Raw genomic sequence first — 27,900 nt, 5'->3', positions numbered from 1 at the left:
CCCCCCCCCCCCTCTTTTTTTTTTTACGCTATGGCTAATCCAAAGGGGCGAAAAACTCATTGCGAACACTATGGAACTTGCGACCGACCCAAACTTCGGCGGCGTAATCACTATCATAGGCTTCCCGGAAATACATCATGAATTGGCCACTTATAAGTCAAAGATCGCCGTGATACCCACAGGACATGCCCGTGGTTTGGTATTCGACGACTATAAGGCGCCGGGGATCTCGACCTTAAAATTGTGGCCCTCGAGCAGCTTCCGTTTGCCAGACTTGTCGCCGCACACGGCCAATCAGCCTACGCTCGCGGAATGAGAGACTTTCATTGACAAACTGACCAATACTCCTCCTAAATCTCCAATTCAATACTATGTAGGACCCTCTCTCGCCACCGACCAGTTTTTCTCAAATCTAGACACCCTCTTTTATCCGGGTCAACAACTATCGCACCATGCACCTGTTGCTGGCGTTAACACCATGTACTGGCACGTGGGGAAGACAGGGTCTGGAACCGCTTTCCACAAAGAGGATGTGGACTTCAGGTCTTGGAATCTAGCTATCTATGGCTGGAAGGCCTGGATTCTGATCAATCTAAGTGAAACCGCCAAAATTCGAAGAGTTTGTGAGATCCTTGAGGCCCTGCGGCGATTGTGATCAGTTTGTCCGACATCAAAACTTGCTCATCAGTCCGCAATCCCTGAAAAGTCAGGGAATTGGTTTTGATCTACTTTGTGTTGGCCCTGGAAAGCTGGTAGTGACACAGAAAGGGCAGTACCACGCAGTCATCAATATGACAGACTCCTTCGCCCTCTCTATGAACTTTCTACTTCCCAACGAGCCACTTTTCCCGGAGAACATTGAATTCTGCGCTCTCTGCGGACTGCAGGTGCTCTACGAAGCCAAATACCCAAACAAACTTATACGCCCACTTCCCTCGGGACAGCAGACCGCGCCAGCAACAACTAGCTCTTCGAGGAAACGGCGAAGATGAAAGATTCAGAGTGGAGCGTTAAGTGTCTCGCGACTCATTCCACCTCAAGAGACTCGCCATCTTCCGAAGGTCTTTTCTCTAGTGATGACCCCGCCCGAGAAAAGGAGGGGGTGCCGAAGAAGGTGGAGTTATAGACAAAGATGAGGAGGCCAGCACGGGGCGGCATGTGCCAGGAGAACCATTCTGATTACGAGTTACGGTGCAATCTACACTTCTTATATGCAAGGAAACTAGAACACAGGAAACTAGAACACAAAGGAAAAGGAGAGAAGGTTGATGAGCTTGTAATAATCCCCGATTCTTCGAGAATACATTATATATCTAGTCTCTTCAGCACCATGATCAAACCGATCATCCAAATTTTGCTAAAGTTCTGCACCCCCGTTCTTTGCCTTTGACTTGTCCTTGGCTAATTTCTTCTCTTTCTTTTTGCCGCCATTATTGATCCCTTTGGTTCGGTGGTAGTCCGCAGGTCGTCGTTGTCATTTGGTCCAGCCGCGTATTTCGAGCCCACTGCCACAGAATCGCTTGGGGGCGGGGCGGGGAGCCCTGGTCGCCTCTTTATCTTGAGCCTTGGTGGATACAGTGGCTTTGGTTGATCCTTCCCTAGGCCTAGCGTTCCAACCTCCCTCTGTTCATACTGACTGTCTCAATGTCCTCCATTCCACAGCGGAGGGTGGATAGCCGATAGCCGCCACCCGTCCGGTGCCACCACTGTCCACCGCAATACAGAATCGAGGAGGCTTGATCGGGAGGCTTGTGAGAAGATGGAGATGAAGCTCACTTCGTCAGTAACGATTCATTTAGAGAGAGTGTGCGAGGCTGAAAAGCGCATCAAGGCGCAGGCTGGCTGGCAGGCTGGCATATCGGAGAGATAACAGGGGCATTTGATGGCTCTGATCGCGACCCTGGGAGCCTGAAGGCAGTGCTTGTGTGTGTCGCTATTGGAGATGCAGTGTGTCTTGTGCTTGCTGAGAGCTCTGGCGGAGGCTGGCGCTGCCTGGTAAAAGTTAGCTGGATTCACCGCAACATCGCACCCATTCTCTACGGCACTCGAAAACGGTGTCTGAGTATATCCATCCTTTGACTCGGGTACGCGGGGGGGCATAAACCAGGCAACGCGAGGTCTATCACGGCGCAACCATTTGCGGGAGATACTCGATTGTTACGGGAGCAAGCATAATATGAATTCTGCGAATGAAGTCATCACTACTGACCTTGCGGAGTACCTCGTGCGGGGTCACTCCGCAAATGCCTCTATACGTGACCATAAATCCATAAATGCCATGGTACCATGGAGTGTGATGAGTACTCTCCGGAACCCCTCGGGTTCTCTCATTTCTGAAGCGGTGATGTTTGGGCAATGAGCCCTCAGCTAGATAATGAGGATCTGCAAGCTTAATATGTCGTTTCCAATTTCTCACTCGATTTTGTGGAACCGCATTGTGTTGTGGTGTTTTTTCGCTCCGACCTCAATCCAACGCTGTCGTCTCAGCTCTTCTTGGTTCCGATGATATCCACTTCATCCTCGGGGAGTTTCGCACCGCCTTTCATGCCGTCGCCGAGCGATTAAGGGGGAGCAGAAGAAGTGTAACAGCAGAAACTGAGCGGAGGGACAAGAGGTGTGAAGGCACAATACATCCTCTCATTGCGCCCTTGGCATTCGTCACGTCCACGAGGATATAGACGAACCCACTCGCAATCCACCGCAACAGATCGTCCAACGTCTTGTGGAAGGATGTCCCCTTTCCTCTGGCCGAAGCTTGTGGGGCCACGCTGCGCTGGACTCTCGGTTGTCCAAGCGTGAAGGCGAGGCTTCGTGGTTGACCACCGGGCTCAACAATGTCCGGCCGATGCTGAATTGTGAGCCGGTCAATCCAATTTCTCCTGCAGATATGCTACCATCTCTTCAAGGTATAATTCCGGACGTTCATCGAGATAGGGGAGGGTATAGTGCGTGTGGGAGATGTGGAGGAGTGCCATCCGCTATGAGGATGAAATACCATGACGCTGCCAAACTCGGGAAGATTCATATTGCCGGCCCTGATCGTACAGGTGGTCTCTTTCCACAGTCTGGCTAATGAAGTAAACTTGAGCTCAAAATGTGGCCAATGAGGATTGCTATCTCGAGCGATATTTGTAGCATCAAATTTAGTTGACGGTATGGGATGAATGGCGGAGGCCCACTAGTATCAAGGGCAAATAAAATGCTCCGTACTTTGTGTAAATGAGCTGTCGCCTTCGATTCGCGAATGAATCAAACTGGGCCGTGGACAATCCAGCCGAATGCCAAGGAAAAGCTCGGCGCAGCTGTGGAGCCCATCCAACTTCATATTTTTGTCTCACGAAAATGCGCTCAAGAATCAGCCAAATAGTCTCCGTGGCGCAATGGTTAACGTGAGTTTCCGTAACACTGACTATGGTATTGACGAGGCTAACATTTCATAGGCGTTTGACTGTTAATCAAAAGATTGGTGGTTCGATCCCACCCGGGGACGTTTGCTTTCTTTTTCTTTCATTGCGGGTTTTTTTTTTTAGTTTTTTTCCACTCCAGGGGAAGGGGGGGGGGGGGGTTCCGACGGCGGGACACAGGTGCAAATATGGTAAGCAAACACGATTTGCCAAAGGGTGCCGAAGGCCAGGTTGCCAATTGTCTGAAAGGGGGCATGTGTGGCAGAGGCACTTCTGCTGCCATGTGTCGAGAGGGGACCGTGAAAGCCAGCAAAGGCATCACGTCACGGCGCTCACAAACCGGCCCAAGTGTATATATAAGAAGCCTGCAAAGCTCGCCAATTGGAGACAACCAAACAACCAATCTTTTCGGGCTTTGCGCTTACAATCTACTCGCCTATTAGTGGCACCAGATAGCACACAATTCTTCGTTTTGTTCAATCTTATCTCGTCTCGTCTCCTTGTCCGTCGAAGTTCCCTCGAGCGAGTCCGTCTAACCCGAAGTCGTGCTTGTCCACGCGTAGCTGTTTGCGTGTGGCTATTCAAGATGGATACAATGGATGCATGGCGTACTTAATGAGACGGGGACAGATATCAGGATGTCAGAAGTAGGCAGGCAAGCAGGCGAGCAGCTTCCCTGCCTCGGCAGTTATGCCACTGCCTTTTTGGCCATGGTGGCATGATTGAAGTGCAAGCCAGTCGAAAGGCCTCGAACCAGCTTCTGAACCCAGGAAGAAGTCATCCTAGGAGCGCAGCAATGTCTCTCCCCGTCGGGCGACCCATGAATAAGCAGCACCTTCGTGTGAACCGAGATCCACGGTGGGTGCAGGCAGCGGCATCCTTCATACTTTGTCCTTTTCCTTTATTGCCCCATAAGCCACCCCTGGGATCCTTTTTGAGGCCGTATTGTCCCCTCCCTTCCCTGGCGCGATACTCTCACTTTGGCTCGCAAGGCCTGTTGGATGAGGTAGGGAACAGGCCATTCAAGGTCGGAATGTACGCTGGGGTGTTTTCTATTTCCTTCTCTGACCCTGAGCATGGGGCTGAGGCTCGCCGCTTCAACCTGAGACGTCAAGAGGGAAATGGGGGCAAAAAGGAGATGGAACTGGAGCGGCCTTTCATCTATGGGTACCTCAAACCGATTCAGGGCCATCCATCTTCTATTTAAGGTCCGTTGTCTTCGCCCCGTCTCCAAAGACGTTGCATCTTGGAACGAGTGATTTTGGTCCTGACGACTCCGCTCCACCCGCACAGGCCGTTCGCCTGAAATGTATAAATAAGCGAGTTTCCGCCTCAGTACCTCTTTTTGATTGCCTCATAGCATAACAACTTTCGACGATGGCATTTACGGCAAAGAGCTGGCAGTCTGACCTAACTCAGAGCTTTTTACACCTGGAAAGATTCTTCTCATTCCCAGTTCCACACACTTCGAGTCTCGGCAGTCCCAGACAGTGGGTGGCCACACTGGTACAACCTGCTCTGCATCGTCCAACTCCAGCACGCGGTGCGTCCCGCAATGCCTCCGTCCTTACGAAAGTCCCTGTGCTCCCGAGTCCTGAGTTCGACTGCGTCACTCCCGGCCAAGCTCTAGTCTCTAGGTTCTAAAGACAACAGTGCTGCCGCCGCGTCACTTTCATCTAACTGATTCACCTTGAATGTTTTGCCCCCCTCCGACATGTTGGCCGACAGCAAAGAGGAGGGGCGCCTCAGTACAGGACGACAAGGAGCAAACACTCACTCCACAGCACGATGGCAAGATGGTGGATTGCCTCGCACGTGCCTCTCAAGCCAAAAAGGGACGGATGTCGAGCTCCTGCAGCATATTGGTTACCTCCAGCTGAAAGAGCGTACTGACTCTGGTGACCTGGGTAAAATGTCTTGTTCTCAAATCAGATTCCTGAACTCTCGTCAACCTGAACCTTCTCCCAACCATATGGCAACAGTGATTGAACGACTGAGAGGCATTACTAATGATCTGGACAATTGGATTGGGAAATAGGATGACGCAGAACACGAGGCGGATGAGTTGACTTCCACGGCTGCAATTACTGATCCATCTCGCACTGATCCTACTGCCGGAGTCGACAACAACAAAGAGGAATTGAGGCGTTAATGCTGGACCGAGCTGGCGAGAATGGCGGTTCAGAAAAGATCTCCCTTGTGCAAGAGAATCTCAAGTCCTGGTTGACAGAGATGAAACAGATGTCCACATATGGGCCATGCGAGCTGTTGTGTACCGGGTGAACGACATCTTTGATGTTCAACCAGCCACACCATCCTGAGCCGTGAAGCTAATTTTCTCTTCGCACCTAATAAAGACGGTATCCTCTCGGGCCTTGGAATGGCGTATACTCTTCAGCATCTTCTTTAAGTATTGTCCGATGCTGGGTTTCTTGGTCGAAGATCACAAGAAAGGATCCTTAGAATTGTGATTGTTCTGTCTCCCTTTTCGTCCGAGTCAAATATATGACTCGCGATACCAGTCTCGTCTCGACCGGTAAGCATTACCATTCAGTCAGCAGTCCATTCTCGCCGAGTCTCGGCAGCTCCGGATAGGCGACTGCCTTGTTGAGTGCTCATCAGCTTCCGCGACAGGACCAACGTTCCAGCGGCTTACCCGCAAGGGCAGCTATCACTGCAGATGCTCGCATCCCTCTGCTCCCCACAAGATAGTTCACAATCAAATGGTGTATGCCCCGCTCTCCTCGCGATCGGTTTTTCTCTCGCAATAAAACTGAAGGGATCATCTGCTCACACGAATGCAAAATATCATCACCACCCACAACTGACCTTCGGAGCTTTCCCTTGATCTTTCTCCTACTGATCCGCCTCCTTGCGGAGATGCTTGAGTTTCTCTAACAACTTCTCGACAGTTTTGGAATGACCGTGCTGGCCCCGTGCATTCAGAATCTCGTCAAGTCCATCTGCTCGGAATCCTTTCGTTTGACCTCCACCATCTACGGAGACAATGGTAACCATCTCCTGAATTTTATTCCCAACCTGCGAAGCCAACTCCGCCACAATGCCTTCAACCTCCAAAAACCTACTGCGTTGCTTCCGTCGGGGTTCTTCTCTCAACTGAGGGCCCTGGAGCTGATGCCTTCTCGTTGTTGGCAGAGCGAAGTCGGTCGCAGTGATCTTGGTGGACGTAGGCGTGTGATATGTTGGCCATTCGAGGGAGCGGGACGAGAGACTCCCTCCTGGCAGCAATAATTTCGCTGCTAGCCGGGAATGGACGGCGGCCTGCGCGTTTCGTGACTTACGAGGACGTTTCCGTCAGCACAAACAGATTGGGCAGAGGGCAAAATGTGCTGCGAAACAAACATCAGGGTGGTGAGATTGCGACCCAGTTAGCGGTTGCCAGCTTGATTGACAGCGCAAAGTAGGGCATCTCGCCAACACCAACCGCGCCATTTACATTATGCCGTCTGAGCAGGACGACGTAGAAATGGCCTTTTGCACAAATGCCCAAATGTCGATATAAACAGGAAGGAATGGCTGAAATGGCAGAGATAGATGTCTCTAAGGATGAACAAAATATTATAGTTACAGTTCTCATTGTTACAATAGTGTACAATATCCCAGGACTGGTCCCCATCTAGATGATCTCACTGTTTGAGGTGTTTTGTAGATATGTTTCGCCTGGTCTGGTGGCTTGTTTCACTTTGTCTTTTGGTGTTTCCGGTTTCGGTCCTGGTGCAAGGCGAGGCTGTCAACGCATCCACCCGAATCTGTGCTGTGTGTGGTCCGAGAAGGCTTTGATGTCCTGCTCTCTTGCTTGTATTCGGACTCTGTCCACCTCCTCGAGGCTCAAAATCTGGTAGAACTTCGTTTGGAGGCCGTTCTTGTCCCGCTGTTGGCCGAAATAGTTATTGAATGCGTCGACGACTTCGTGTCACCCCATCTGCAGATCCACCCTGTGGTACCAGATAAAGTAACCCTGCTGTTGAACGAGAGGTTGAGTTGTGGACCTATCTGGTTGATTGTGTCCTGTCCCCCTGGCTACTCAGAGAGACTCTGCCTGTTTATATATACATTGGCCTGTAACCACAAGATCATTCCTGAAACCTCCTACTCCGTCGCCATTCTGTCACAGAACTGCAGGAACAACGAGGCGCAGTTTGCGCAGTTGGTGAAGCGTCTAGCGTCTCAGGTGGTGGCTGAGGTGTCGTCGTTTTGCTCGGGTTCACCCGAGTCGTTTGTGCCGTTGAGGACGGATGAGATTCTCATCTTATCCATGCTGGCGGAGATGGGCTGAGTGGGATTAATTAGACTGGACTTGGTAAATCTTGATTGCGTTTAACGTAAAGCGGGTCTGAATGCGGTGCGCAGCTGATGAAGCTACCTGTGCGCTACTTGTGCGCCTATAAAACTTTCCTGCTTGGCCGGTCTTAGCAGCTTGGTATGGCCTTATAGGATGTCAGAGATAGAGGAATAACCCCAATCCCCACCGCTGGAAATTAAGTAGGAGCATAATTGGGTTGAAGTGCGAACATCTCGCCCAATTTTCACGCCTCAAATGCGGCTTTGAGAAACCTGATACCTTGGCAAAGGACCGAACAAAATCAAATCGATGGAAGAGAGAAGGTTGAGGCCAAAAATCGTCAAATGACCCACATAAGGCTGCCGCTGCAGAAGGGGTTATCCACCGACTCCACTGATGCTGTTAGTTAAATTTATAGTCGTTCAAGCCATTTCACTTCTCCTCTTGCCATCGTATACCTATTCCCCATTGCCCATGAAGTCTAATTCGTTCATTGGTGTGTATGCACTCGTCTCTACCCCCGTCATGAAGTCCCATCCTGTCTCATCAACGTCATCAGAAGTCTCTGAGCCTCGGGGACGGTCCTCTTCTGCGCCGGCTAGCAATGCAGGGTCGACGAGCGTGCTGTCAGAGTCAAAGTCCAAGAAAGCCGGCGAATTTGGTGTTGTAACAGTGTCTGAGAGAGGGCCTGCAGAGAAAATTTCGGAGCTCTCACCGCAATCTGAGCTGCCACTGCTGGCTTGAATGTCACTGCATGTATCGAAGTTGGTGAGAGGCGCGTTGGAGAAGTCGGGGCTCTCCAACGTGTCTGACAACATGCTGGCCTCGTCGCCATCTCTGCGGGCTTTCTTCTGCGGCATCTCCTCTGACATGTCCAAGAGGTAAACTCCCGGCATCAATGGGTCGGCGATCTCATCCTGTCTCTTTCGCTTGCTGCAGACGGGCTTCCGCTGGCGGGCTGGCGCTTTCGCGGCCGGCGTTTCTTCGAGGCGCTTCCGAGACGGCACTTGTATATACATCTTGTCATGCGTTGTCTCCATACGGTTCCTCCACTCCATTTCGCAGAAGATCGTGGGAGGGAGAAACACCGTCGCGGCTGTGGTCGACAAGACGGGGAGTGCAAGAGTTAGGAGACTCTGTAGCATGAAGTCAGGTTAGCAAGTTGAAGACTGTCTCAACGGCCGAGAGGGATGGCAGACCGAGAGGTGGTGGCTGAGCTTTTATGAAAGTAAGTGATTTCGCGGGGGACTGCGCTGAGAACGCGGTGTCATGCGATCAAAAAGTGTCACGTGAACCACCCGCGCCAACTGCGCTGCAGTTTGCGGCCTGCACCCATCGCACTCCTACCAAACATTGCACTGCTTCTCTCTCCCTCTCCTGTGATCCTTTCTTCCTGCAACCCTTCCCCCCTTGGCCTTGCACGCTGATCTTCGTCGTATAGCTTGCCTACTTTTCTGCGTATGCACCTACCCGCACTCTCCAAATGGCGAGCCACACTGCGTACCATGCCAATCGACCCATCCAAGGCATTTGAAGATCCGAGGAAAGGATAACAAATCCCAAGAGAAAAGCAAAATAGAGCAAAGCTAAAGCTAGGAGTAAGGGCAATGATAAGAATTTGGTCTGTCTTTATATTGAGTAAAAAGCCATTTTACCCGCAGCCAGAACAGAACAGCGTCGATAGCATGGGGAGGATATCCTGATCATACTGCTCCTCCTGCCATCGTCCGCCGATGTCACGCTTCGAGCGAGGGTGGCAGTTTGGCGTGCAGCATGCGAGATCCATCACCTCGACAGACAGACAGACAAGCAATAGACGATGAGTGCACAGATCCCACACCAGCAGTGACAACAACGGCGGGGTGCTACTCGCCCTGAACCTTGCATCCCATCCAGCCAGCAAGGTTGCAATCGTTCAATCGCCATCGCCATGGTCACGACCGTCCATTGTCATCGGCATGGTCGTATCCATATCCCCGCGAGAGAATGGGAATCGGTATGAGAAAGCACATGGAACACTGTTGAAAACAACACAACCCACCTAACACTGCACAATACCGAAGCTGGACTAGTTCAAAGAGCGCGCAGGCCGAAGCAGACATACAGTAGGCAACCCTAACTGTCACTACCACACAGGTGCAGATCGCAAGCACGCTCCAAACATTGTTGTGGTGCGTTGTGTGTGGTGTGGTCTGATGATTTAGGCTCTACCGTGGAAAACATCACAGAACAAAACAAAACAAATATCGGCCACGCAGACTTCGCAGATTCCCGGCGCGTGTGCCGTGATAATCCCGGTTGCGACGACTTGACATTGAAGGTGGAATTTAATTCGATTCCGCTCGATTAATGGGCAGTGATTGTGGGCATGGAATTTTTGGGGCTGGATGGCCCGCTGGCTGCTAGGTAAATAGGGATGATTGAGGCGGAGAGGGAAACATGGTGAACTGGGGCGAGGCTACTAGCCATGGGCATCAACTCGTACGGCGGTGGGTATGGTCTCTTCTCAACGCGCACACTCCACTAGGGGAAGTCCTCTCTGTTAGTAACTTAGTTGCTTATGTTGTCTATGAAAGATAGTCCCCCAGAACTATATAAGAAGAACCATAGTCTAGGGTCGGCGCCCCAGCCAATCATAACTCTATTCACCACTTCTAACTTCTCCCATTACATCTCTCCCATTATCGCTCGCTTCCTTAACGACCTCGCTCAAGACTTAACTATAATCTTCGCCTATCCTTCTCGGAAACATTAATTCTTCTTTATATCCTTTAAACGCTCTACGAAGTTATTTAATTATCTCCCATCTAACCCCTTCGAACTCGAGCCCTTCAACGCCCCTAAATCTCCACTGCGCTTTAGTTCACGTATAATCATCTTATAGATCTCCAGAGCGATAGTGAAACGATTCTCGATATTAACTTAAGTATTAGATAAGATTATTTATAAGCGAGCCGTCTCGTAAGTTTCCGCATTAATAATCGCTAGAGAATTCTTAATCACTTAGAGCCTATAACTACTAGTGTTCTACTAAAGATTAGATTTAAGACGTATTTCCCGGAGTGAAATACTAAAAACGCTATCCTTTAATCATTAAACGAAGAAATCGAGTATTATCTTAGTCGTATCTAATCTACCTTATATCGAATTAATAACCGAGTACGACTACGTTATCTTATCGACTATAAAGATTAGCTAATAGTGCTCTTTATCTATTAAGTCGTCGTTAAAGATAATGAGTCGTCTTATATCATCGTCGACGTTTCCCTAGGCTTTAAATTCCACCGATGCGTTTACGTTCCTACATTAGTTAATCTAGAAAAGGAACGCGGCGCCTAAGATAATGATATATCTTATATATAATTCTTTCCGACTTACTATAATTCTCGCATCGATGAAAGACTAATTAACTTATCCGTTATATCTAGGATCTAGTAGAGCGCTCCGAAGAGCACTACTCGAGATATCGATAGCTTTATAATTAAAATAGCTAGATAGAACTTAATAATTTATCGTTTCGAACCTTTCTTCCCACTACTTTATTAATTATTCGAGATTCTTTATAGAATCTTTATAAGGCGTAGCGATTCTTTTTAATCCTTCTAGATGTAAGGCGATTCCTTTCTCGGCTATATATAGATAGACGGATATATATCGTCTAGATATATATCTAGTAAGTAAACTCAATACGTTAATCATCTTTTTAGCTCCGAATTCGTAGTATCATTGTATATCTTCACGGCTAACTAAGGGTACATTTCTTCCGTAGTTCGTCTATCTTATATACTTTTAAATTATTAATTACGCGAATACGATAGAGCTCCTAGAATTTAGAATCGAATTCGATAAGTTATCGAACGTATCTCTTCCGAGGAAGTATAGTGATGAGACGACTTTAGAAGAACTAGTAATACGTATTCCTTAGTTTATAAGTTACTATCTAATCTCGATTTCGTAGAAGAGTTCTAAAATTCTCGGCTTCTTTACACTTAGATTATAGTCGGGACTTAGAGCTACGAAGCCTAGACTAGAGGTCACCGTCTATAGTCGCGGTCTCTTTATAACGCCTAAGATATTAATCGAATTATTTCTCATTTAATTTATTTATTCGCGACTCCTAATAATAGAGCGTTCTTCTTCCGATTTCGTAAGCTATATTAAATTTTCTCGTTCTACATTCGTTAAACTAAGTCGTATCGGAAGGGCGCTTTACTATAATCGTATAGAAATTAGAGTAATAGAAGTAGACGTAGTAGGGGCCGTAGAAATAGAAGTTCGATCGCCTTAAGTAGTTCGCGTATTCGGACGTCTTACGGAAGTATTAGAAGAATCGATAAGGCCGGCGAAATTCGTAGTTCGAGATATAGAAAGATTATTAGTACTAGAATGAGTAACGAGTCGGTGAACTTCCGAGTCTAAAATGTTTTTAGTAATTAAATCTTACGTAATAAGTAATACTATTAGCCTAGATTTTCCTTCGAATGTAATTAGATTATTATAGTTTATAGAAAGAACGTCTACTTAGTATAGCCTAGCCGCTTCTATAAATCCGTATCGACTAAGTATCTCTAACTACTCGGGACGATTACGCTTAGCGATTCGCTCATTATCGTTAAATATTTTATCGTCGAGGACGATCTAAATATCCTCCGTAACTAGATACGGTAAAGCATTATAGTGTCGATTCTATTGAATTCGAACTAGACGAGTTATTATTTTATACGAGACGACTTATAGTAGCCGAAGAGAGGTTACGTTATACTAAAGTAAATGTTTCCGAGCGAATTAATACTAGTCTAAGAGTGTAGTTATATTCTCTCTATATAGAATAATTAATTCATTAAAGAATTCTACTAACGTCTAAGTAGAAAGCTTTACGAATTCTCCGCGCGGAATAAGAACGTCTCTCTCTCTATACTTATAATTAAAGAGACTTATATTATTTATTCGGCCGTATTTAGAGAGTAGCTTATTACGTATCTCTACGCGACGATTTCGTCTATTATTAAACTCTTTCTTTTTAGCGTATAGACTAGAGTATTTTTAAAACTCTACACGAATATTTAGAAGGTCTTTAGTGAGATCGTAGACTCGTTAAGTTATGAAGTCGCGAATCTCGTCCATTTATCGATATTTTAATTTAAGAGAGCCATAGAAGTCTTTAACTCGATTCGCGTTATTCTAATTCATAGTAGCTATAGCTTCTTCGAGCGTAACTTCTCTAATATAGTCTAGATATTTAATAGTGAGAATAGACTAATTTTTAACGATTTCGATATTAAATACTTAATATCTAGTATCTCTATTAACAGCGACTATAGAAGTAGAATTTAGATAAATTATTAGAAGTCTCGATAAAAGTAGCCTAGAATTTCCGAATATCTTAATAGCGTAGTGAATTATTAAGCTAGGAACCCGAGAAGAAAGAAAGAAAAGAAAAAGATAATTCGGTCCGAACTATCGTCGTCGAAATACTAAACTTAATAATAAAGTTATATAAAGATTTCTAAGCTTACGCTTTTAGAATCTTACTTAGAAAGATAATTTTAAGAGTAAAGAACGAGTCGAGAGAGTCTAGAATAATTCGAAATGGTATAATTAACGAAGAATTAAGTCGTAGAATCGTAATCGAAAGAAAGATTAATAAAAAGATAAGAACTAGATACTTATATCTATCTCTAGTAGAAGTATATATATTTCGGCGTCTTTATAGTAAAACCTCGATATTTTACGTTTTAGATTATCTCTCCGAACTAATTTCGTATTAGACTTAATCTTCTAATAATAGTGAACTAGGGCGAGGCTACTAGCCATGGGCATTAACTCGTACGGCGGTGAATATAGTCTCTTCTCAACGCGTACGCTTAACTAGAGGAAGTTCTCTCTATTGGTAACTTAGTTACTTGTGTTGTCTATGAAAGATAGTCCCTCAGAACTATATAAGAAGAACCATAGTCTAGGGTCGACGCCTCAGCTAATCATAACTCTATCCATCACTTCCAACTTCTTCTATTATAATAGTATCGTCACTAATAATATTACTAATATATATCTTTCCCGCTATCTTTAGTCTATACGGCTATCTAATTTATCTTATCTATAACTAATCTTTTAGTTATCTATAAAGGCCTTACGATATTCTTACTTAGTGAGCGAGGATTCTTAAAGCTCTCATTCTCTAGCGTCATTACTTTTCGGTAGAAGTATACTTCGAACTATAATATTCGCTTTATCTTTTAACGTTTTAAGCGAGGACGACTACCTCGATAACCGTGAAATTTTAGCTAATTAGCGTACTTCATTTTTCTCTATATAGTATTTAAGTAAATTTAGCTAATTAGAGTACGCGCTTACTTCCTTACGTTCGTAGTATTTTCTTTACGATTTAACGATTTACGATACTTTATTTCCTCTCTTCTTCTTTTTATTAGCGAGATTTCGGAGCTAATAGAGTCGTAGATTTAAACGCATCGTAGTTCGATCCGAGCGTAAGACTATACTCACCGTCGTTCTCTTCCGTATAAACTTTTCGTAAGTCTTTAAATTTAGAGCGTTATCTCCTCTATCGCTTTATAATAGTAGAGCGAAAGAGATAATAACGAACCCTACGTAGTTTATTTTTTAAAAGATTCTTCTAGAATATTTAAATTATTATACTCTCTTCGTATTTAGTCGATTATAGAAGAAATTTCGACTACTACTATTAAGGGTAGCGGCCTCGTCGCTCTATTTCGAAGTTTACGACTACGGCGTAAGTAAATTTCTTTTCGCTTCGAGAAAGAGAACTCTACGTCTATAGAATCTTTCGTCTTCGCTAAGTACGGCGAATCCGAAGTTATTATTCGTTATTACTCTTCGTCGTCGGCGAAGTCTCCTAGTGATGAAGATACATCGATGTTAGACATAGTCTTACGGAAGACCGACTACGAGTCGCACGAGCCCAACTCACCACGCTCATTAGATACTTAGAAGAATCCACGAAGGAACAAGGCTAGATTATATAATATACTCTATTGGCTCTATTAGCCCTGCCGGCTCTGTTAATAGAGCGCATAGAGCGTATAGAGCGCATAGAGCGTAAGCATTATATATACATCCTCACTACCCTAGGTAGTTACACTCTCTTCGTAGCTAACTTATATTATCTACTGAACTATATAGTTCTTAGTAATAGAGAACTCTGCTTATACCTTATGTCTTCCCCAATCAGCTTACGCTATCCTAGGATTATTACTAAGAACCCTAATCTAGTTAGGATCAGTAGGGATCCTTAATACTTTGGCTACCACCCCCGTTATGGAAGACAACCCCTATAAGTAGACTGAACCGACCCACCTCACCTATAGACGAGCTTACGCAACGTACTACACGACTATCACTCAACGATAACACGATGTCGATAACCTCGAGTACACTAAGACTAACACTAAGCACCCCAAGAACTACGGCCAGTGTACCACCACCGGCGTACGGAATAAGTGTAGCAAGCTCATCCAGAGACGTGCCATTAACAGTTAGTAAAGGGAAGATTAGCAACCCACCTAAGCCCTTCAACGGCGTAGAGTCTAAGCTTATACTCTTTATTCACTATATAGATATATATATTCTAATGAACTCTACCGACTTCCAGAACGACTTATAGAAGATCCTCTTCATAGGAAGCTATTTCGAAGAAGACGCTAAGACATAGCTTAGACTCTTCATTAAGAACTATATAGAAAACGAGGAAGACGATAGAGAAGACGAAACTATTAATCTATTCGAAACGTTCATAGAGTTTAAGGAAACGATGAAGCTAGTGTTTAGAGTAAAGAATGAGAAAAAGAAAGCCTAAAAGAAAATAGTGAGCCTCCGATAGACGGAATTAGTTTAAGAGTACGCGATAAAATTTAGAACACTAAATATAGCTCTAGGATAGTAGAATAACATCACTATTCCGATCTTTAGAGAAGAACTAAAACTAAAGATTAAGTGGGAACCACGACACCTTAAAAAGACTACCCTAGAAGACTAAATTACTATCGCCATTAAAGAAGATAACGATATTAAAGAATATCGATAATAAGAACCCCACAACCCTAGAAAGATATAAGCTACGAAGACTTAATAAGTAAACACTTAGAAAAGACGTAAACCGTACTACGGACCCTAACTCATAGATCTAAGCTAGGCGTAGAAACGACGAAATAACCTTAGGAAGAATAAACTAAAGGAATCTTCCGGAAAAAAGAAAGAGGTTATCTACTATAGCTGCGAGAAGCTAGGACACTACGTAAAGAAATGTAAATAGAAGAAGAAGTAGGTCGCTATCGCAGAAAAGTAATCGAAGTAGAAGAAAGTCGCCAAAATAGCCCCAGAAGCTAATATAGCTAAAGAAGAATATATACGCCTAGGCGACTCCGTAAACCAAGGGAAAGCGGTTATTACGGGAATCACTACTAATAAGATCTATATTCGAACTAAGTATTAAATAAGGAAACTATGCTTCGACCCTTACTATTCACGGCGAATTATAGAATATAATCATACGATGTACGAACTAAATAAACTATCGGTAGATATAGAGACAACCTTTAGAATTTATATATATCGAAGTTAAGAATATTTATGGGCCAACACTTATCTAGATTTTATATACGCCCACTAAGAAGGAAATCCACGAGGATAACCATTAACCTAGATTTCTTCCGATAATACGACGCCACTCGAGTGCAACATAGCTAATTCTAAATACGACTTAGACCTCGATCACACCCGGGAAAGCTAAATATAGGAACCTAAAGAATCCTTCACGAAAGAAGAAATTAGATAATTAATTAAAGAAGCCACTAAACGAGTTACAGCGACGGCAGTATAAACGGAATAGATCACCCGCGAAGTAAGGGAGGCTACAGACTAAGAAGAGACCTTCCTACGATCTCTCATCGAAAGGAATATCCTAGATATTGTTAGAATAGCGAGACTTCTAGAAGAAGAAGTTCGCGAACGAATTAATTATATAAGAATTATAGATCGAGTAGAAGCCGGGGTATAGGCAACCATACGCATATATCGGGAGCGAGGAGTTCTAGTCCCACGATACATTGAGACTTTGCCTAACGTACTTATCGCCGAACTATTTCCTTGCAACCGCGTTCATAGCTGTTCACTCCGATTAATTCCACATCTCCACGAGCAGCATCTCGACTATTTACAGCCCGAGAAACTAGACATAACGGCTATCGAAGTATAATAAGCTTACACCGAGTTAATCTAACGTTGTGACGACCATAACTACGACGTATCACAACCTCAAGGTAAAAGAATAAACCATCTTCACTAGCTAAAAAACTAGGTTAGTGAAAGAATAAGAGGCGCCTATACCACCGAAAGTATACCCCTAGAAAACGTCAGCGCTAGAAGATTAATAGTAAAGGCGTATATCTAGTTAGGATTAGAGAAGAAAGGCGAAAGTTAAAACTTAAAGTGAATGCGGCCATAAGGTCTAACGCTAGAGCTATATTTCTTAGAGAAATACTTAAAGACTAAAAAGTTAGTATCCTAATAGATTTAGAATGTATAGGGAACCTCGTACATACGAGGGTAGTAGAGAAGCTATAAGGCTGGAGAGTTCTAAGGCCGGAATCTAACTTAATTACTAGATTCGATGGAACAATCATAACATAACTTACGCACGAGCTAAAAGCAGTACAACTAACGATCGATGATCACTAGAAAAGGCTGGATCTTAACATTATAAACATAAAATACGACATAGTCCTTAGAATACCATGGCTAAAATACTACAACCCTATTATCGACTAGACTAAATCCTAGGTACGGTTCGATAACTACGATCACGATAGTAAAACCTCAGAAATAGAAATGAGGGCGGTATAAATCTACGTAAAGAAAACGATCTAGGTACGACCGGCATGAGTTTTTAATAATGCGACTATAGAATATTCACTATAATACGCACACTTAAAATTAGTATTCGAGAAAAAGATAGGAACTAATACACTACCAGAATATAAGCTATGAGACCACGAAATATATCTTTAGAAAGGAAAATAATCTACATTCGGACCTCTCTACTCTCTATCGAAGAAAGAGTAAGTCGCTCTACGAGAATATCTTAAAGAAAACATAGTTAAAGACTACATCCGACCATCGGAATTAGAAGTAGAATATCCGATCCTATTCGCTCTAAAGAAAGATGGAAAACTCCGATTATATATAGACTATCGAAAGCTCAACGACATTACCATTAAGAATGTCTATTCGCTACTACGAATCGATGAGCTATAAGACCGACTAAGAAGTGTTAGATACTTTACGGCACTCGATATTCGAGACGCGTACTACCGTATACGTATAAAAGAAGGCGAGGAGTGGAAAACGGCTTTCAGGACTCAATATGGATTATTCGAGTACTGTGTAATACCATTCGGACTCACTAACGCCCTAGCAACGTTTTAGGCACTAATTAAAAATATATTAAGAAAATACCTTAACATATTCTATGTCGTATACTTAGATAATATATTAATCTACTCCAAGATCTATAAGGAGTATATGGAACACGTAACGAAGGTGCTAGAGACCCTTTAGAAATACTAGTTACCGGTTAAGCTAGAAAAGTATGAATTCCACAAAGATAGTGTTAAATTCTTAGAATATGTGGTCACCCGAGAAGAACTTAAGATGAACCCTAATAAGGTTAAAAGTATGTTAGAATGGTCAGAACTAACTACACTAAGAGAACTATAAGCGTTCCTAGGATTCGCCAACTTCTATCGAAAGTTCATACGGAACTACTCGCGAATCACTACACCCCTAACAAACCTAATAAAGAAAGAAGTCGCGATCTTTACTTTAATAGAGCTTACTAAATAGACGATTAAGAATCTCAAGAAAGCGTTTACTAAGACCCCGATCCTCACGATCTTCGACCCGGACCTATAGACGCTCCTTAAGACGAATGCATTAGATAGCGCGATCGCTACGGTTCTCATATAGTTAGAATAAGACGGAAAGATTAGGTCAGTCGCCTACTTCTCACGAAAAATAATAGAACTAGAGCTTCACTACGACATTCATAATAAAGAATTACTCGCTATAGTAAAAGTATTTAGACACTAGAGAGTATATTTAGAAGAACCTAAATATTTAGTGAAGGTCTATTCAAATCATAAGAACCTTTTATACTAAAATACGACTAAAACACTTAATAAAAGATAAGTACGATGAGTAGAAATACTCGCCATACATAACTTTAGAATCTACCATATTAAAGGGAAAGAAAACGACTGAGTAGATGTTCTTAGTCGACGACCAGACTATATGAAGGATATAAAGCTAACCCCATTAACTTTACTACGATAAGAGAAAGAATACCTTACATATATATAATCAGTGCTTATAGTAGCAGAAGTAGTCTCAGAAGGAGACGACTACCGATTTAACCTAAAAACCAATATAACAGAATATCACTTCGTAGATAGAGTACATAATAAAGTTACACGCCTAGAGATTATAAAGTATTATCACAACGACCCATTAATGAGACACCCAGAAGCCGATAAAATAATCGAGCTCATCACCCGACACTACGACCCCTAGAAGTACATAAGATAAGAGATCTAAGAATTTATTAACTAGTGCGAAGTATACGCGCAGACGAAGCACGCGAGATATAGACCCTACGAACTACTAAAACCGTTATAAGTTCCCGACGAAGCCTAGACATCTATTATATTTAACTTCATTACGAAACTACCTAAATTATAAGAACCCCTCACGGAAGTAACCTACGATAATATATTAATAATATACGATAGACTAACGAAGTTTTCATATTTTAGACTATACCTTAAGAAATTAATAGTAGAAGAATTCGTATATAAATTTCTACGAATAGTCTTTACTAATTATAGAATACTAAGAGAGATTATTATAGATAGAGATAAGCTCTTCACATCTAAATTTTAGAAGATATTAATGAAGTTACTAATGACGAAGCATAAACTATCCACATCGTTTCACCCTTAAATAGACGATTAAATAGAAAGAACGAACTAGACTTTAGAATAATACCTAAGGATATATATAAACTATAGTTAGATAAACTAGATAAGACTATTACTAGTTACTTAATTTTACTTCAATAATTATAAGTTAGTAATAGAAATAAGCCCATTCTTTACTAACTATGGGTTTCATCTACGACTCGAAGAAGTTATAGATGAAAGTCTAAACCCGAGAGCTAAGAGTATAGCATTAACTATAAAAGAACTACACGAATAACTTAAATTAAACCTACGATTTCTCATAGAAAGAATAGTAAGCTACGTAAATAAGAAACGAATCGAGGGATCGCTCCTAGAGAAGAGGAACCCCGTCTACCTTTTACGAAAAAACATTAAAACGAAGAGACTAAGCGCGAAGCTAAACTACATAAAACTCGAACTATTTAGAATTAAAGATAAACTTAGAGACGTTATATATCGACTAGAACTACTAAAGAATATAAAGATCTATAACGTATTTTATAAAGCACTCCTTAAACTAGCACCGCGGAACGCTAAAATCATTCAAACACTTCCGCTAGATAAGGAGATAGCACCCGAGGAATATAATGTTAAGAAAGTCCTTAGAAAACGCGTTAAGCGCGGCCAGCCCCAATATCTAATTAAATGATTAGGATACGACGAATGTAAAAATAGCTGGGAACTAGAAACCAATCTTTCGAAGGAACTTCTAAGAAAAATAAGGAAGGATCACCCTAAGTGGTTCCCAACGCTAGTAAAGCATTCAGCTATCCATCGTCGAAGGCGAACTCACGAGCTATCGATAGCTTAGGTTCATCCGGCGCGTACCCCTCCTCCCGATTAAGGGCATCCAATACCTAGGATTACCGAACCACTATATCACTCTAAGCGCGAGTGTACCCTTCTATTTATCGCTAATAGCCAGTTAGCCGACGCTCCAGCTTAGCTAACTCGGCCATAAACTCAGTAGCCTCAGTACGCACTTAGGCCATACGGTCGCACAGCCTCCGGGCCCGCTCCGCCATCCCCTCACGAGCCTCACGGTAACGACTCTTTAATTTCTCCTTCTTCTTTTCTAGAGACTAAAACTTCTCCTCGGAATATTGACCATTACACTTCATATTTTTCCGAGTACACTCACTACAGCGAGAATTACCTTTTAGAAGAAAGTAGACGGAGAACGACCTAACATAATTCGAATAAGGAGCCATAGTTAAGAGACCTAGGCGTTTTATCTTTTTAGTAAGAAGGCGGCGCTTAAGAGAACGTTAGCGGAAAACCTTACGAATACCTAAGGAAGAAAGAAGGGAAGACATCCTTAGACTTAGATAAATTTAAGCCGGGCAGTGTTCCGCTTTTATATCATCGCTAAGACGAACTCTTAGAATAAGAGTCTAACCGAAGAAAGAATAGTGTTAGACATAGCCTTACGGAAGATCGACTATAAGTCGCATGAGCCCGACTCACTACGCTCATTAAACACTTAGAAGGATCTACGAAGAAATAAGACTAGATCATATAATATACTCTATTAGCTCTGTTGGCCCTGCCGGCTCTATCAACAGAGCGCACAGAGCGCATAGAGCGCACAGAGCGCAAGCATTATATATACACCCTCACTACCTTAGGTAGTTACACTCTCTTCGTAGCCAACTCATATTATCTACTAAACTATATAGTTCTTAGTAATAGAGAACCCTACTCATACCTTATATCTTCCCTAACCAGCTCACGCTATCCTAGAATTGTTACTAAGAACCCTAACCCAGTTAGAATTAGTAGGGATCCTTAATAATCGACTAGAAAATTCGCTAATCTCGAATAGAACCTCTTTAGACGACTAGTAGTATATATACTACTTAGCTAGATCTTATTAAGCTCCGCCAACGTATACGTACTCTTCTCTTAATTCGCTTCCATAATTTTAAACGACCTAAACCATCGAAAGACTAATTTCTTTTCTATAGATATATTTATTAATTCTACGATATTATAACTAAGAACTAGTATACTCACTTTAAATAATTTAAAATATAAACTATATCGCTTATCGAAATATTTCTTTCCGAGTCTTCGTATTCTATTTAAATAAGCTACTATCTCTTCTAGATCTTTACTTCGCCTTTCGAGGGCCCGGGCCCTTATAGTAATTAAGTCTATAGTGTCGATAATCTCATTCTAATTTATAATATTCTAAATCGTAATCTTAAGCTCAATCGATAGAATCGATCTATTTAAGAATTTAATCTCGTATAGTGTTATTCCGGTGTCGGCTTTAATAATTATTCGGTCTATCTAAAGAATAGTATAAAGATAGTGTATCTATATATCTTCCTCATTCGTTTAGTATATTTTTAAAAGAGTATTCGTAATATCTCTATATTCTATCTCTACTTATTTATTTATCTAAGAATAGTAGACCGAAGTAATTACGCGTTTAATTCTATATTTTTCGGCGAGTTCTTTCATCTATCTCTTATTCTTAGATTCGTCGTTATACACTAATCTTCTAAATAAGCTATAACGATAAATGACCTCTTCGTATAGAAATTTCGTCACTATTATACTATTAGTAAATATAATATCTCTAGATTTAACCTAGCCGCTTATATTACTTCGCGCTTTCATAAGATATCTTTTTTCTTAAGATATCGATATTAAAGTATAATCGACACTAATCTACTCTCAGTATATATCGACTAATATTAGAAACATCTCGTTATATAATCTTCTACTTTCGCGAAACTAATATTCCGGGTAGATCTTAACGAATTTCTTAACGTCCCGATACTAACCTTTCTAGAAATAACGATCGGCTACTCGCTAATATATAGCTTTACGTCTAAAGTGTTTAATATCATTATACATTACTTCGAGAATTCTCTTTTTCTCGATATCATTATTAATCACTCGTCTACTTAGTCTATTTACTATTAGTTTTCTAAATAGATAGCCCCCGCGGACGAAGAAGTTCATTAAATCCTTTTATAACTATCGAAAATTCTTATTACTTATTTCGTGAGGACGCTATTAATCTTAAAGATACTTCGTAAGCTACTTCGAATCTTTCGAGTATTCGTCTTCAAAGAGCTAGACTACGCGCGGTGCTACTAAGCTCGCGAATCGATCCCTCGCGCGTACTACTATTAATCGCATTATTACGAAATTTCGATAAGTAGCGTTCTATTTAATCGGACGAATATTCCCGCGAACGATTAGTATTCTAACCTCGATTTAATTATTAATCTCTTCTTCTCTCTCCGTCTCTTTAAGATCTTCCTCGGTCGGAGAACGACGAGATAGAGTATTCGTAACTATATTTTTCTTACTAGATATATATTATATATTAAAGTTAAATTTACGAATCTAGGCTAATCATTAATTAATCACTACTTCTAGTAAATCTATCGATTATCGATTAAGTTAAGTAGCGAGAGTCATTACGTTAGTTTTCACGATAAAGCGTACGGTATATAACTATCTTTTAAACTTCTTAAGAGCTTTTAGTAATCCCCGAGCTTCTTTCTTAAGGGTATCGTATTCTAGCTTAGTTTTTATTTACACTTCGCTCTCGTACCTTATAGCTCGGCGTATTTCAATAATTAAATTAACTTATATAATTACGTCTTCTTATTCTCGGCCGCTCGCGTTAACTATAAGAATAATCTATTCGCTATTCTCACTATAATCTAAGCTAACTAGAGTAGAAGGCGACGATAAGATAAGTTTTAAGGCGTTTATACTTTCATCGTAAACTCTTTCTTAGATCTAAACTATATTCTTTCGAAGTAAGGCGTATAACGGTTTAGTAATGATTACGAAATAAAAGATCTAGATACAATAATATACGTAGATTCTAAGAAAGTCACGGAGCTTTAGTTAATTCGTCGAAATAGATTAGTTTCGAATCTTATCGATTTTTAATTCTTAAGGATATCGTTTATCTCGATCGTAGACGTACCCAACTACTTCGATTTCATTTATATAGAGCTATAGCTTCTAGTTTATAATCATAGCGCCGACTCTTTCGAGATTAGTTAGTACTTCGTCGAGATTTATTAAATACTCTAATATAAAACGACGTATTTCTAGAACTACTTCTTTCTATTCGTAATCGATCTTTAGTTCTTTTATCGCGATATTATCTAAGAATAATCGTACACATTCCGGAATTTATTCGTATAAGATACGATTCGTAATACGTACGAACTAGACTATAAAATTAGTCGCTCCTTAAGATAATATTACGCATCGAACTAACCTAATGAGTGTATAAATGCCCGTGAGATCTCGGCTCTCCTTTACGAGCTCTATTTAATCGTATTCGAAAAGCTAGTCTAGAAGAGAAGTTATTTATATCTCTAAGAATTCTTTAGTAAAGTTATCTAAAGAAGGAGATAAGTTAGCGTCTCTTATTATTATCGAATTAATATTCTAAGTAGTAATTATTAGTCGATATTCTCTAGACTTTTTCTTTTTAACTAGAAAGAAGAGATTCCTATACGAGCCATAACTAAACTCGAAGAGACGCGACTAAATCTTATTCTTAACTAGCTTAATTACGATCGGCTCAAGTACCTTAGAGACTAGAAAACTCTTCGTCTATCATAGAATATACGATATAGTTTAAATTATCTAAGGCGACGCTACATCGTAATAAATTCTTCTAATCTCTTCAATATTCTAGGCTAAAGCGCCTTCCCGATTATATAGAATTTTCACTAAGACTTTCTTCTTAAGAAGTGTTAAGTTAAGTTCGATAATTAGCTTTTCTAGGCGCTCCGGTGTTAGACGTTCCCCGTAAGAAAATATTATAAGTCTAGAGTATATTTATTTAGAGAATCGATACGGTCGTTCGTTAAACGTAGCTTATTTCTTCGTAATAGTCTTTACTCTCTAGTTTAGTAATTCTCCGAATATTAAGCCGTCTTATCGATCGATATCTATAGACTTTACCTTATTAGCTTTTCTCTTATAGAGAATATTGATCTAAGCTTTCAACGACCGCTTAGATCTAAGATATTTATATCGCTATTTATTTTCTAGATCTTATCTTAAGGCTTCGTCGTTAACTAGTCTCAACGATCTCACGAATTATTTATCATTCTATACGTCGAAAGATCTAGCTAAGAACTATAGCTCCTAGAGATCGTCGTCGTCCATTACGAAAGAATTCGTTGTCGAGATTAGATTATCGTCCTAATCTATCTTAAAGTCGAGAACTAGCGTCCTAGATTTCTTCTAAGCCCTTATTAACGCGAGTACGGGCTTCTTTATTGTCTTATACTCGTCTAGCCTTTTAAAGAGACTAAGTATATAAGCTCGAATATCGTAGATATATCTCGATCTTTATCGAAGTTAGAAGTAGTCTATGCGACTATTTATACTCTCTTACCGACGTAGCTATTCATTAAACCTATAATATAAGTATTCTCGTTCTTTTCCTAGACTAATTCTTAAGCTGCCTTCTAAAATAGTCTTTCTAAGATAAAACGGTACGTTAGGTCCATAGTATTCGTTATATAGACATTTATTAAGATCTCGATTCTAGCGATGCTAATTATAAAATCTTTAATTATTTCTATAAACTTTTCTTAGTCGTCGTTAAAGTCTACGGCGTCGTAGATAAACTTAGCTTTTCGTATATATTAAGATAGTTCTATCTCTTTAACTAGGGCGAGAGTTATTAGATTAATCTCGGCTCTAGTATTTAGTAAGGAGTCTTTATATCGATCTCTTATCTTCATAAATAGATAGGGGCACCCACTATAGTATAGCCTTAGGCGGATTAGGCGATTCACTAATAGATTTATTTACATCGTACCGACTTTAGTAGTAAGTTTCTCTTTCGCTTACGTAAGTCTTACGCCGCTATCTCTCGGGGTATAGCTCTAATAAATGGGCTCTTACTTATCTTCGTCGTAATACTAATGTTTACGGAAGAACCACTCGTTCCGAACCTCCTTTATCGATAGTAAGTTCCTCATTCGAATTAAGATCTCTTAGTTTAATAGGTGGTTTACGATCTTTCCGGCACTATTTAGATTCTATAATAATGCCTTTCGAAGAGACCTAGGCCTAGATAGTCCGTACGTAGCCTCTTTTATAGTCCGGGGACGTAATAATACCTAACGAGGCTAGAAGAGCCCTAGTGAATCTCCCATTATAGTATTCTAGAAGATCGGGTTATGTAACCGCTCATTCTATATATTATATAGAGAAATTCTTAATCTCTAATTAGTCGAGCTAATTAGACCTAGCGAATTATCTACGATCCCGTTATATATAATTTCTTTATTAGATCTCGCTCGTCGCGTTATATATCGTCTCGGTCCTTCTACCGGAGGTTCGTAAGCCCTAATTCGAGAGTGTTTCGCTTATATATATTCGTCTTATTAGGAAGTTAGGCGCTTTCCTAGGGCATCTACGTAAGCTTTACTCTAGAGCTAATCTATACGAATTTCTTTTAGATCTATAGTATTTAAGATACGGAAATTATCTTTAAAGTTATCTAGGGTAGCGTAATTAGATCTCGATCCGGCTACGTAGACGATACTTAATCTCGCTTCTAGTGACGTAGAATTAGAGTCTCGTATACTATAAGATCATTCGGACGTAACTTCCGAATTCTTATCGATCTCTCGCGCAACTTATTCTAATCTTTTTATCTTTATCTCTCTCGTAGAAATTAGTAAAGTAGATGAAGAACGATCTTAATCTCGGAACTTTCTAAGAGCGATTCTATATTCCGAATTAAAATATAACGCTTCTATTACTTTCTAATATACTCACTAAGGATTATCTCGTAGTACGTATTTCGACTAATTATAAAGAAAGTAATTCTCTCTAGAATTACTTAAGTTTAAACTTCGTCGACTTAGCTATCTACCGTAGTACTACGGCGTTTCTTCGAATCGAACTAAACGATTCTAGAACTACTATTCGCGCGAGAGCTAGATCGCTTCCTAAGAAATATCTTTTAATACCTTAATTAATCGAGTTATAAAGTCTAGAGTAATAGCGTCTCGCGTCTAGATCGATAGTATTAGTACTCTCATTAAACGAAATAATTTCTTCATCGATTAATTATTTTTCTTAGAGATAGAAGGTCGATTTACTAACGACGAAGTATTCTTATCGAACTTCGTTTTACTATCCGTACGATCGTTACGACGACGTTATTCTTACGATTCTTTCTTTCGAACGGCTAAGGGTCGAGTCTTCCTTTCGTACGTTAGTTCTTAGAACTCCTCGTTAAGTACTCCTTACGTAAATTTCTTATTTTTATTATTAATATTCTATAGTTCTTTTATTTAATTCTAGCATTTTTAAAAGTTCGAATTCTCTAGCTTTTAATTCATTAAATTCTATTTCTTTCGAATTTTATCTATATAAGTCTTTAGTAATTCTAATAAAAGAAGACGATAGTAAGTATAGTTAATCTCGGCTTCGGTTTTAATTAGATAAGTTATAGCCTTACGAAATTAACGAAGATATAGCTCTAGACTTTAAGACTTCTTTCGTCGATGCTTCGCGAGTGCCTAAAGATATTAAATACTCATTATTCGCTACACTTCGTCCCGATCTTTATATTTATTTAAGATCTTCTCTTTAAACTTTTTTCACTTTATTACGTTATACTTAGCGAGCTCTTTATAGCGTTCTTTCTCTACTTTAGATATAAAGCGAATAGATCTACGAATACGTTCTTCGCTTAATATAATCTAGTTATATTTATATAGTTCTTTAAACTCCTCGAAGAAAGAGATAGCGTTCTTTCTATTAAAGTATAGAAGATTATTACTTCCGTTTAAGCTCTAAGATATTTCTCTTATTAATATTACGATAGGAGAGACGTATAACGATTATATCGTCGAATTCGGCGTCGATAGATCTTATAAGCTAATACTCGACATCGTAGAAGGCCCTAGCTTTCCTTTATTATTTAATTCTTCCGTAGACGATATTTTTCTTTATTAAATCGTTCTTACTTCTTCTCTTATAATCGAAATAGTGTAAAATCTTAATGGCGAAACTAAAAGATCTAGATATTTTATTATTTTTAGTACTTTTATTATTATTTTATTATTATTTTATTATTATTTTATTATTATTTTATTATTATTTTATTATTATTTTATTATTATTTTATTATTATTTT

The 27,900-nt window shown here is 40.9% G+C and overlaps 2 protein-coding genes and 1 pseudogene across 3 annotated transcripts; 2 read left to right on the top strand and 1 right to left on the bottom strand.

Moving 5' to 3' along the window:
- Positions 1 to 70: 70 nt before the first annotated feature.
- Z519_12114 (uncharacterized protein) lies at positions 71 to 316 on the top strand (the record flags this gene model as incomplete). Its single annotated transcript, XM_016769821.1, has 1 exon — positions 71 to 316. One exon carries the CDS (start codon positions 71 to 73, stop codon positions 314 to 316), a length of 246 nt encoding a protein of 81 aa, XP_016613880.1.
- A 3,050-nt stretch (positions 317 to 3,366) lies between these two features.
- Z519_12113 lies at positions 3,367 to 3,490 on the top strand (annotated as a pseudogene). Its single transcript has one exon. The product of its transcript is annotated as a tRNA-OTHER (tRNA).
- Positions 3,491 to 8,165: 4,675 nt separating this feature from the next.
- Z519_12112 (uncharacterized protein) lies at positions 8,166 to 8,852 on the bottom strand (the record flags this gene model as incomplete). The annotated part of the gene is made up of 1 exon (XM_016769820.1): positions 8,166 to 8,852. One exon carries the CDS (start codon positions 8,850 to 8,852, stop codon positions 8,166 to 8,168), a length of 687 nt encoding a protein of 228 aa, XP_016613879.1.
- Between the last annotated feature and the right edge of the window lie 19,048 nt (positions 8,853 to 27,900).

This window comes from Cladophialophora bantiana, assembly GCF_000835475.1.
Source record: "Cladophialophora bantiana CBS 173.52 unplaced genomic scaffold supercont1.26, whole genome shotgun sequence".
NCBI classification, from domain to species: domain Eukaryota; kingdom Fungi; phylum Ascomycota; class Eurotiomycetes; order Chaetothyriales; family Herpotrichiellaceae; genus Cladophialophora; species Cladophialophora bantiana.
This window is presented reverse-complemented; position numbering and strand designations above follow the sequence as displayed.